The following is a 12,405-nucleotide window of genomic DNA, read 5'->3' on the forward strand; positions in this document are numbered from 1 at the left end:
TATCAATATTCAGTAAGAAATATGCTTCTAGAATAAAAAACAAATTTGAAGGCTTTTTAAACATCTTTACCAGTGGTGGCAGTAAATGTAAAGGGCCCAGTATATTCCCTTAACTTGTCTGTTTCTGACCCCTGAAGAGTAAAGCTTTGTATTAATGGTTTAGCTATGTATAGTTACTTATGACTTTGCTGTGTTAGAAGAAAAAAATATGTTCACATGATGCACATAAAAAAGAAACTGTTACGTTGAATTCTGTTTGAGGGCAGAACTGGAAAATTTGGAATACTTCTCCTTCATCAGCTTTGCAATGGTTTAATAGCTCTTATAAGTTGTTTACACTGCAGTCTGATTAATATAGTGTTATATAGTATATTGTATTTTTCTTCGTTTCACATATAAGGTGATATTACACAAACTTTAAACACCTGCTGCTAAAATCAGATTGTTTGCATTTCTTAATGGGGAGGTAGACAAGCTTGCTATACAAAGCTGAATATTATATTGGGAGTTGTTTTGACTCACTCTGTTAGGGGGCCATGGGCCTTGTTCTTGAGCTCTCTGTAGGCCCTCCAGTGCTGCATGTCAGTCCGGATGGGGTGTCTGCCCTCCTGCCTCAGAACCTGCTCTATGAGCTCAGCACTGGCCACGTTCACCACAATCAGGGGGCCATATTTAGACTTCCAGATTTTTCCATAAATCTTCTTGTGTTCGATCTAGGAGAAAATAAAAGGAGTTATTCATTAGGTTATAAATGTGGAACAGAAGTTCAAAAGGACAGGGATCTGGCATTAGGCAATACTGTTGAAACATATTCCACAAGTCAAACAAACTTGGAAAAAATGTATTGCTCATGTCAAGGCCCACCTCATTTCTACAATTAGTATTAGTAGGAAAATAGCTGTAGACATTGGCAGGGCCCCTGAATTAGCTTAGCTGAGCGGGTCAGTTTATTAATATTAATATTTTTCTTCAGGAAATGTTCAATGTACTGTGTTTCTAGATCTGACTGTCTGTGTCTCTTAGGTAATATGTTACAAGGAAGAAACGTGTCTTTATATGTTACCCATATGAATACATGAAAAGTAAGCAGAGTTGACATCAGCATCAACTGATGGTGTTTTTGAATAATTAAAACCTATTTCAGTCTAATCTGTATTAACCTGGACTCACAGGCTGGATGTAATCTGAGTTAATTTAACAAGGTCAGTCAGAGTCCATGGTTGAGGCTGGATGTAGAGCTCTGCAGAGGGAGCAGTACAGTTCAAATGAAACACAAAGGACCGTTCGGTTCATCAGGAACAGAGAGTTCCTTCGGGGGAACACTGAAGTTATTGTTTGACTCAACATTTAGCTAAGGGGTCAATCGACAGCAAAGAATCTGGTCAAACTTGGAAGTAAAAAAAGTGGATTTCAAGGCTTTTTTGAGTGTCGTCACCTTCTAGTTTTAATGCTGGACTACATTTTTAAGCTTTCATGAAAAGAATAAAGGCTTCATACGTAAAAATCTTTAGTATTAGTGTAGAGAATTCGGTTCAAGTTTGACCTGTCTAGGTATTGTATTTTAAGCTGGACCTCCTCTATGGTGATCAAGAAGCCAAAAGAAGCCTTTACATTATGGATGCACTAATCAATCAGCCAGTTTTCCTCTGATCCGATCTGATCAGTGATCAGCTGGTCATATACTGGTCTATACTACCTTTTTTCATAAAAATGAATCAGAACTAAGAACTCCCACTATTCTAGGTTCTTAAACGCATCAAAAAACAGTATATAATTTGATTCACTTTAAAAGAAATAAGATATATGCTTTGATGCATAGATGGGGATTCTAACATTTTCTGTTAGAATCAAAACGACTTAAGACCCCTGAACACATATTTTTCTCTGTAATGTGTAAAGGTCATGTGGGGATAATATTCAGAATCGGCATTGGTCAGAAAAAGCCTGATCTGTGCATCTGGGTTTTCAGATTTATTGTAAAGGTTTCACAAATCACAAACTTTTTTTGTAATTTGTCAATAGTGTAGAATAAGTCGGTTTAGGTTTGACCTGTCAAACCTCCTATGTAACGAACTAAAGGGTCTGTTTTGAATTTTTGCAGATAAAGGTTTAAGAAACCGCAATTTATTCTTCCCAGAATCTGTGAAGAGTATAAAAACGCTTCAGTTTAGGTTTCACTATTCTGGATATTTTAGATTTCAGACTAGTCCTAGTCAAAACTAGTCCGAACCTAGGCTACTTAGTGCACTTTATTCAAGAGTCGAATTGGAGGCCAACTTCAGCGTCGCCTTTCCAACTAACCTGCATTTGCTGCGTTGTCTGAAAATATCCCTTTATAAAGAGCCAGTATAATGTAGTAGCGAAGCTCGGTCCGCCCAAGTCATCCATGGTTTTCAGCTTGCTGACGCCCATGACGGTGCCGCCGCTGGATGCTTGTCGGCGGTGGACGTCTGCGTGCAGCGCCGGACTCAGCCCCGCTGCCGCTCTCAGGATCCCCTCATGTCGGTGGCGGCTCAGCTTCAGACATATGCTTACCGGAGGTTTCCTCAACATTTTAGCGTCCGGTTATCTGCTGTAACAAGAAGCAAGCCTCCACTCCCCGTGTTTCGGTCCGCCTGTCTGTGTGTGGAGAGGAAGCTGTAAATAATGGCCTCTTGTTTGCAGTGCACCCCCGAGCCAACACTGTGAACTTTGATATTGTCTTTGCTACTTATTTCCTGCAGAGCCCACAGATGTCGTGCAGTAGCCGCAAACACAGATACATGCACTAGATAGAGAAAATTACGTCAGGCTAAATACAGCATTGAGATGCAACAGGTTCACAAAAATATGGATTTATTCCCTTCCTGCTGTTGAGTCCTGTAATTTTGTGGTGCTAAATTAGGGTTTAAATGAGTACTTATGAAAAGTAAAAACAGTAGCCTATGTCGCCCTGGGTTCTGGGCGTTGGATCTAGGTCCACAAGAAATTGCTTGATTTCAAGTATCTACATAACAAAAATCAACTGAAAACTTACTGGAGCAAATAACTTATAAGCCGTAGTTTAGCCATGCTGGAACTATCTTCACATTTGACCTAGAGCCATGATCTCAGTATCATTTGAAACATGATCTCACAGTACACCTCTCTTACATTTTTGTACAATATTTTATTATATCTTTTCATGGGAGAACACTGAAGACTTGGCACCTTGATACAATGTAGTAATTGGTGTACAGCTTGTATAACACACAATGTCTAAACTGCTAGCAACAAAAGTAAGTACACCCTGAAGTGAAAATTTCCAAATTGTGCCTAATTAGCCATTTTCCCTCCCCAGTGTCATGTGACTCATTAGTGTTACTACTTCTCAGGTGTGATTGGGGGAGAAGGTGTGTTAAATTTGGTGTCATCGTATCTCACACCCTCTCATACTGGTCACTGGAAGTTCAACATAGCACCTCATGGCAAAGAAATCTCTGAGGATCTAAAAAAATGAATGTTGCGCTATATAATGATAACCTAGGCTTGTTGAAGATTGTCAACATCCTGAAAATGAGCTGCAGCATGGTGGTCAATACCATACAGTAGTTTCACAGGACAGGTTCCACTTAGAACAGGCCTCGCCATATTTGGCCAAACAGGTTGAACGCGCGTGTTCAGCGTCACATCCACAGGTATTTTTCTGCCAACATTGCTGCACAGGTTGAAAGGATGGAGGTATAGTACTCAGACGGTACGCCGCACACTGAATCAAACTGGTCTGCATGAATGAAGCGTCTTCTAAAGATGATGCACAAGAAACCCTGCAAAAGGTTTGCTGAAGACAAGCAGACTAAGGACATGGATTAGTGGAGCCATGTTATGTGGTCTGATGAGACCAAGATAAAGCTATTTAGTTCATATGGTGTGAAGTGTGTCAAGCGGTAACAGGTGGTACAGACAAGTGTGTCTTGCCTATGGTCAAGCATGGTGGTGAAAGTGTCATGATTTGGGGCATGTAGTGCCGCTATGGGGCGCTACAGTTCATTGAGGGAACCATAAATGTCATCATGTACTATAACCTACTGAAGCAGAGAATGATTCTCTCCTTTTGGAAACTGGGCTGAAGGGCAATATTCCAACATGATAAAGACCCCAAACTGACCTCCAAGGCGACTACTGCCTTGCAAAAGAAACTGAGGGTAAAGGTGCTGGACTGGCCAAGGATGTTTCCACACCTTAACCCTATTGAGCATCTGTGGGGCATCCTCAAACCGAGGGTGGAGGAGCACAAGGTGTGCTATAACACTTTATTACAATATAATACCAATGTGCATGGCTGAGAAACTTGAACTTTGACAACTTATACAATTATTGAACAAATTTATTGAAACAAAAGCCAACAACTCTGGTGGGTTTGCCACAACAATGTCTCAATAACGCGCCATGTGTCCTTGAGCATCAATTCCAGCTTGACAAAAACGTCTCATGCTGTTTACAAGTCGACTTATTGTCTGTTGATGCATGGCGTCCCACTCTTCGTAAACGGCAGCACTCGGGTCATTGAGGTTCTGAGGTATGAGCCTCTAGAGGGCGACTCAGCTGATCCTATAGGTGTTCTATAGGACTCAGGTCTGGAGAATGTGCAGGTCCCTCCATTCGAGGTACCCCGGTCTCCAGCAGCCGTTCCCTAATGATGAGACCTTGATGAGATGGAGCATTATCATCCATGAAGATGAAATCAGGCCTATGTTGTTTATCAGGGGCACAATGACTGGATTACTGATGTTATTCAGGTAATATGTCTTGTCACTGTACCATTCACAAAGTGTAGGGCTGTTCTATATTGACTAGACACACCTGCCCACACTGTAACACCACCACCAACAAAGGCTCGTCTGGTATCAACATTGGCTGATGCATGGCGCTCTCCTTGATGTCTCCAACATTGTTGGCAGTCATCATTTCTGCTCAACATGAATCAATTTCATCAGAGAACAGCGCTGAGGCCTACAAGTCCCTCGTCCAGTTTAAATTCTCCCTGGCCCATGGATGATGATGCCTGTGCCTGCAGGTGTGGTCAGGTACCCTTGCAGGTCGCCTAGAATGCAGACCACGCTGATGTAAACGGTTTCAAATGAAGTGATGTAACACTTCTCACCTCCTTTTGGTTCTGCAGGTCTCTCCTCACAATGAAGCAGTCATCAGTGTGGGATGTGGCTAAAGGACGTTCATTTCTATGCCTTTCTCTGACTCTTCCAGTGTCATTGTTACAACCTGCGGATGACACTCTGTGACACTAAGCTCAGTGGCCTCTTTTATCTGAGAACATCCTGCTTGAAGATTCACTTTGAGTTAGTGTTGATCAGTTGTTAGATGTCGTCTTGGTCTCATGATGTCAAAATGTGAACATGAGGGCTGTTTAAATACCAGTTCTGAGTGAAAGAAATGTATTGGTCGATTCATAGATCAAACGCCTGTTGTGAATTTTCCCGTTAAGCGCCTTGTTAGAAAAGCAAGTTGTACAAAAAGTACTGAAACATTGAACGGTTGGACATGTGCATTCAAAGGTTTAGAGGTCATATCAAGTTGACCTTGTAAGGATAGAGAGTATTTTAAACTCATGAAATTTCACCCAACTTTTGAGTCGTATAAATTCTTCAACTTTTTGCCACATAACAGAGTACAGGTCCTTCTCAAAATATTAGCATATTGTGATAAAGTTCATTATTTTCCATAATGTCATGATGAAAATTTAACATTCATATATTTTAGATTCATTGCACACTAACTGAAATATTTCAGGTCTTTTATTGTCTTAATACGGATGGTTTTGGCATACAGCTCATGAAAACCCAAAATTCCTATCTCACAAAATTAGCATATTTCATCCGACCAAAAAAAGAAAAGTGTTTTTAATACAAAAAACGTCAACCTTCAAATAATCATGTACAGTTATGCACTCAATACTTGGTCGGGAATCCTTTTGCAGAAATGACTGCTTCAATGCGGCGTGGCATGGAGGCAATCAGCCTGTGGCACTGCTGAGGTCTTATGGAGGCCCAGGATGCTTCGATAGCGGCCTTTAGCTCATCCAGAGTGTTGGGTCTTGAGTCTCTCAACGTTCTCTTCACAATATCCCACAGATTCTCTATGGGGTTCAGGTCAGGAGAGTTGGCAGGCCAATTGAGCACAGTGATACCATGGTCAGTAAACCATTTACCAGTGGTTTTGGCACTGTGAGCAGGTGCCAGGTCGTGCTGAAAAATGAAATCTTCATCTCCATAAAGCTTTTCAGCAGATGGAAGCATGAAGTGCTCCAAAATCTCCTGATAGTTAGCTGCATTGACCCTGCCCTTGATAAAACACAGTGGACCAAAACCATCAGCTGACACGGCACCCCAGACCATCACTGACTGTGGGTACTTGACACTGGACTTCTGGCATTTTGGCATTTCCTTCTCCCCAGTCTTCCTCCAGACTCTGGCACCTTGATTTCTGAATGACATGCAGAATTTGCTTTCATCCGAAAAAAGTACTTTGGACCACTGAGCAACAGTCCAGTGCTGCTTCTCTGTAGCCCAGGTCAGGCGCTTCTGCTGCTGTTTCTGGTTCAAAAGTGGCTTGACCTGGGGAATGCAGCACCTGTAGCCCATTTCCTGCACACGCCTGTGCACGGTGGGTCTGAATGTTTCTACTCCAGACTCAGTCCACTGCTTCCGCAGGTCCCCCAAGGTCTGGAATCGGTCCTTCTCCACAATCTTCCTCAGGGTCCGGTCACCTCTTCTCGTTGTGCAGCATTTTCTGCCACACTTTTTCCTTCCCACAGACTTCCCACTGAGGTGCCTTGATACAGCACTCTGGGAACAGCCTATTCGTTCAGAAATTTCTTTCTGTGTCTTACCCTCTTGGTTGAGGGTGTCAATAGTGGCCTTCTGGACAGCAGTCAGGTCGGCAGTCTTACCCATGATTGGGGTTTTGAGTGATGAACCAGGCTGGGAGTTTTAAAGGCCTCAGGAATCTTTTGCAGGTGTTTAGAGTTAACTCGTTGATTCAGATGATTAGGTTCATAGCTCGTTTAGAGACCCTTTTAATGATATGCTAATTTTGTGAGATAGGAATTTTGGGTTTTCATGAGCTGTATGCCAAAATCATCCGTATTAAGACAATAAAAGACCTGAAATATTTCAGTTAGTGTGCAATGAATCTAAAATATATGAATGTTAAATTTTCATCATGACATTATGGAAAATAATGAACTTTATCACAATATGCTAATATTTTGAGAAGGACCTGTATGTTCTACACAGCAAGCAGTTACCATCCTGTCATAGCAGTTATTCCAGATATGTGAAAACTAGTATCTGTTCACAGCTTTACTATGTGCTGCCTTTTATAGGAATTAAGGGTAAATTTTTAAGAAGAGACTATGGCTTCTAAAACTTCCTCAGATTCCTGTTCCTTACATAAGTGTTAATGTCACCATGTGTTGACTACAGGAGCTGATATTATGGGCTACTTCATATTCTCATAACAGAAACCTTTTCTATTCATGTGATGTGTTGAATGATATTGCTAGCACAAATAGAAAATAATGAACCTGAGAAATAATTAAACTCTTTTAATAATTGATAAAGATCTGTTTGCTACATTTACATTTGACTTTTCATTTCAAAAGACACCTGCTTCAGCCTCTCATTGTATTGAGATGGTTTGGATACCAAAAAAGTGTCTGGGACATAAACATCAGCTTCCTGTTTGTTGAGACAACTCAGCTGGGATTAAGGATTTTTGGGAATAAAGACAGGAAGCCCTGAGGAACTAAAGCTGCACATTAAGCTCTTTAAGACTCACTCAAGTTCAGTATCAACACATCTATCTGGCTCTGCAGTACAACTTGTAACTTCCTCTTCCAGTTGCGCTGGTAATAAACCAAACATAAAATCAACTCATTTCTGGTCAAGAGTATTAAGAAAGACAAATAATTCAATTCAAGTATCGCAGGTTTAAAGCTACAAAGCATGGCCCTACTTAAATCCACAGTGATGGTGCAGTAATAATTAACTGAATTTAAACACTCTTAGCTGAAGGAGCAGAGTATGAAGCCTGAAGATAATCATTTCATTCTTTTCAACCTCTCCAATGACAGTTTGACCATTTTTAGCTTGTTTCTGTAGTTTTCCCATTAATGATGCATCCTTGTTAATCCTGCTTCTGATTATAACATGAACATGTTCTCTGCAACAAAATTCAGAAATAGTCATGCAGCATAATATGAAATGAATAGATGATGTCTAACATAAGTCGCATCAGTGGTAACTAATGTTAGGCTAAAATGCAAAAGTAAAGAAGGTGGTCTAAGATGACCACCTATCTCCATTTCACAATGGCTTTTCACATTAGGTCTCTTCCATTTCATTGATCAGTTTAACCCCATTATAGGCTTTAAATGAACTACAACAATAAAACAAATTCACAGCTTCTATTAAAGCACCAAATTAGTAGAACTAAGGCATCACAAATGTAGGGCTTTCACATGAGCAACGTAAGATGAAATATTATGCGTGTTGGCAGCGAGGCATCAGGTTTAACAGATCTGTGAATATGTAAACACAATCACACTTCATAAGCGGCAGAAAACAGATAGGTCTTTGGCTCCTTGATGGTTCGCTCAGAGGCCTTTATTTTCTTCAGTCACTTTCACTGTCTGATTCACTCAGCTGGAGGTCATTCTCTGGAGAGGGAGACAAGTTTAAACACACAGGTTAAGTTTATCTTCACTGGTAGATCTTCACAAAAACTAAAATAAACAGATAATCAGATGAGTAACGCGTAGTAGTCTAGCAGCACCTTGCAAGAACATTCAGAGCCCTTTAACCTTTTCACTTTACAAACACAAACTTCAGTCTATTTATTGGGATTTTATGCAATAGACCAGCAGACAGTACTAATGCATTATGGTGAAGTTGTAGGAAAACAATGCCTTTCTTTTTTAGTAGATGACTTTGAGAGCGTAGCGTGCATTTATATGCATTCCCTTTCTCTCTGATAATCCTAAACACAATCCAGTGGTAATAATTACCTTCAGAAACAACCCAATTAGTAGATTAGTAATCAGAGACCATCTGTGTGGAATTTAATCTTAATAAATCAGTGCTGTGAAGGCCCCAGAGGTTTGTTAGAGAACATTAGTGAACAGCATCATGAAGATCAATAAACACAGACAGGTCAGGGATGAAGCTGAGGAGAAGGTTACCAAACAATACCCCCAAGATATTTAATGGTCAAACTGATGAACTTTACAGTTTTTATTGCAAATATTTACTCATTTTGAATTTGATGCTTACAAACTTTCCAAAAAAGCTGGGACAGGGGCAACGAAGGACTGGGAAAGTTGACGAATGCTCAAAAAACACCTGCCTGAAACATTTCACAGGTGAGCAGGTTAACTGGCGAGTGTCATGATTGGGTATAAAAAGAAGCATCCCTGAAAGGCTCAGTTGTTCACCAGCATGGATGGGGCCGCATATCAACAACACCTAAAAACGCAGCCGGCTTTTTTGGGCCCCGAGCTCATCTGAGATGGACTGATGGAAAGTGGAAAAGTGTGCTGTGGTCTGACGAGTCCACATTTTAAATTGTGCTTGGAAATCTTGCACGTCGTGTCCTCCGGGCCAAAGAGGAGGACTATCCGGGTTGTCATCAGTGTAAAGTTCAAAAGCCGGCATCTGTGACGGTATGGGGGGGTGTAAGTGCCCATGGCATGGGTACATACAGATCTTGGAGCAACTTATGGCTGCAATCCAAGGCAACGTCTGTTTCAGGGACGTCCTGCTTATTTCAGCAAGACGATGACATGCCACATTCTGCACGTGTTACAACAGCGTGGCTTCGTAGTAAAAGAGGTACTAGACTGGCCTACCAGCAGTCCAGACCTGTCTCCCGTTGAAAATGTGTGGTGCATTATGGAAAGGAAATAAGACAACATAGACCCTGGACTGTTGAGCAACTGAAGTTGTTCATCAATCACAGCGCTGCACTTTTTCTTATTCAGTTTTTGGTTACAACCTTATTCTAAATAATATCAAATGGATCTCTTTCCTTAAACTGCTACACACTATAGCCCATTATGACAATGTGGAAGAAATTTGTTTGAGCTTGTTGCAATTCTTTGTTGAAACTCTTACAACTTTGAACTGAATTGCTAATAAATAAGAGCATTTCAATCTGAAGATGTTTAACACAAAGTCTGTGCAACTTACTGAGCGTGTTCATAATGAGGCCTCCTCCACTCTCTTGGTGGAGACTTGTTACAGTGCTGCTGGTGTTTATCAAAGGCATGCTCTGGTTGGTAGGGCCAGGAGGCGGGCCAGCATTATGTTCATCTTCTGAATCGCTGCTACTGGAACTATCGTCGCTGCTCGAAGAAGACGAGCTGTTCGAGTTTGAAGAGCTGTCACTGCTGCTCAGCTGGTCCATGACTCGTGCCTCCGCCATCAGTTCTGTAGAGAGATTATAAAAGTTGAAGGGATGAAAATGTGGAAGATTCTGCAGCATCCATGGAGCAAGGGTGTATAACATTCTCATCTCCCTGCAGGCTTTACTGAAGAGGTTTGTTAAAGACTTTGTGCACAACACCATGTCACCTCTTTCAATGTCATCCATTGGAGATGCGGGAGAAGTCTTTAGCTTTGGAGGAGAGCTCTTGGAGCTGGCTGAGGTCTTATTAGTGCTGCTGCCGTTTCCTTTAATCGGCTGGCTCAGGCGACTTGTTTGTTGTTCCAGGCGAGAGTGAATTTTACTGCTGCCTTCAGCCCTGGAAATCCATTTGAAGACAGATCAAAATTGTTTCCATTTTACCCATGACAGAGAAAGATGGATGGATGCATGACGGCTGGTCTAAAAATTCAAACAATTTTTCCATATTGTTTTGCTTATATTTTTCCAGCTCTGGAAAAAACTTTTGTATACGTACATCAGAAAAAGTCAGACCAGCAGGAAGAATCTGTAAAAAATTCCTATAAATATTTCCGCTCACCTTGTTTTCTTGACAGCTATATTGCTGTTGAGTTTCTCCAGCCTGTACTCTCCTGTGTCATGGTTCACGATAAGGATGCACTCCTTCATGTAAGGCCTCTTGGACCCCTTGAACACCGTAACTGGAGCATTTGAACCCTTACAGGTCAAGAGAAAAAATTAAAAAATAATGAACAGAAAGAAAATGTAGTGGTTACAATTTGTTAAATAGAGTTATGACCCCAAAAAATAACATATTTTGGCATACAATCGGAAAAAAGGTTACTTTAAATTATACAGTAGATATAATACAAACATGAAATCTAAAATCTGATGAAAACAGTTCAAGTTAAACACTATATGTGTTTTTAAGGTAAAGATAACTCTATAATTCAAGTTATCTTTTTTTCATTTTTAAACTGAAGCTTGACAAAGTCAAACTCTAACCTCTAAATTGGGTAAAGTTATAGTGACTTGCTCTCCTTTGCCAACTTCAAGCTCCCCTTCGCATGCTGTGTCAATGGATGCTGGTTTGAAGTCATCTGTGGGGGAAATGAGAGATTTAGTTTACACTTTTCGATGTAACAATACGACATTAGCGTTAAATGTGTTTTAACTGAAAACGACCACGAGTCTAAACGGTGCAGTTGAAAACCTCTACCACAAGGTGGTGGTAGGGTGCAGCCTAACGTAGTGCTAATAGTAGCTTCCATTTGGCCATCTAGAAGCAGCAGTAGTTTTTAGTAGTATAAATGAAGTTGACACGTAAGCATAAACAGGTTGTTACTTCTCAAGAAAATGGAAAAAACAGTCTCACAGAAATAAATGATCAATGCGGCTGTTATACCAACCGTACAGGCGAAGCACAAACTCCGGATGTTTAGCTTACAGGCTAACTAGCACGCTACCTGTTAGCCAAAGTAGACGGCAGACGTCACCTACCGATTGAAAACGCCACTTACATCGGACAGTATGGTAGGCACTTTTAGGGTGTTTCTCAAACGTCTCTCCTAGTTTCAGAACATGTTCCTGGTTGTCAAAGCTGGAGTAAGCGCTCCCATTCATTCTGTGAGTTTCATTGGCAGCAGACGTTAATTTCCTCTGGGATTTTGTTATGCAAAAACCAGGTACGGCAAGAGGCACTGTTAAGTCCCGCCTTCTATGAAATGTACTTCATTCTGATTGGTTAGAGGGATTTTTTCGTTTTTGTCATTGGTTTGACACCTGTCATCTAAAATGTGACGTTTCATTTAGGAAATTTCACACTTCAGTGCACAATATTACAATAAAGACCAATATACCAACATTTCTAAAGTTCTTTAGAGTCATCTAAATTTTAAGCAAAGTGTACCCTGATGTATGGAAGTTTGCTTTGCTGAGAAATTTTGAGTTTCAGTTATTGCCAAAAAAAAACCAAACATATTTATA

General features: G+C 40.8%; 2 protein-coding genes across 2 annotated transcripts in view; both read right to left on the bottom strand.

Moving 5' to 3' along the window:
• Positions 1–2,696, bottom strand: part of si:dkey-91i10.3 (cytochrome P450) — a 28,116-nt gene extending 25,420 nt beyond the window's left edge. The window contains exons 1-2 of the mRNA XM_047370118.1: positions 2,302–2,696; positions 523–713 (exon numbers count right to left, since the gene is read on the bottom strand). Of these exons, the coding sequence (XP_047226074.1) occupies positions 523–713; positions 2,302–2,553 (443 nt within the window). The 5' untranslated portion in view covers positions 2,554–2,696. The remainder of the gene's footprint in view (positions 1–522; positions 714–2,301) is intronic.
• Positions 2,697–7,567: 4,871 nt separating this feature from the next.
• eaf2 (ELL associated factor 2) lies at positions 7,568–12,118 on the bottom strand. Its single transcript, XM_047369895.1, has 6 exons — positions 11,940–12,118; positions 11,425–11,519; positions 11,000–11,136; positions 10,608–10,777; positions 10,224–10,463; positions 7,568–8,695 (listed from the first exon to the last, which is right to left on the bottom strand). Exons 1-6 carry the CDS (start codon positions 12,040–12,042, stop codon positions 8,652–8,654), a joined length of 789 nt encoding a protein of 262 aa, XP_047225851.1. The 5' UTR covers positions 12,043–12,118; the 3' UTR covers positions 7,568–8,651.
• Between the last annotated feature and the right edge of the window lie 287 nt (positions 12,119–12,405).

Source organism: Girardinichthys multiradiatus, chromosome 7 (assembly GCF_021462225.1).
Source record: "Girardinichthys multiradiatus isolate DD_20200921_A chromosome 7, DD_fGirMul_XY1, whole genome shotgun sequence".
NCBI lineage: Eukaryota > Metazoa > Chordata > Actinopteri > Cyprinodontiformes > Goodeidae > Girardinichthys > Girardinichthys multiradiatus.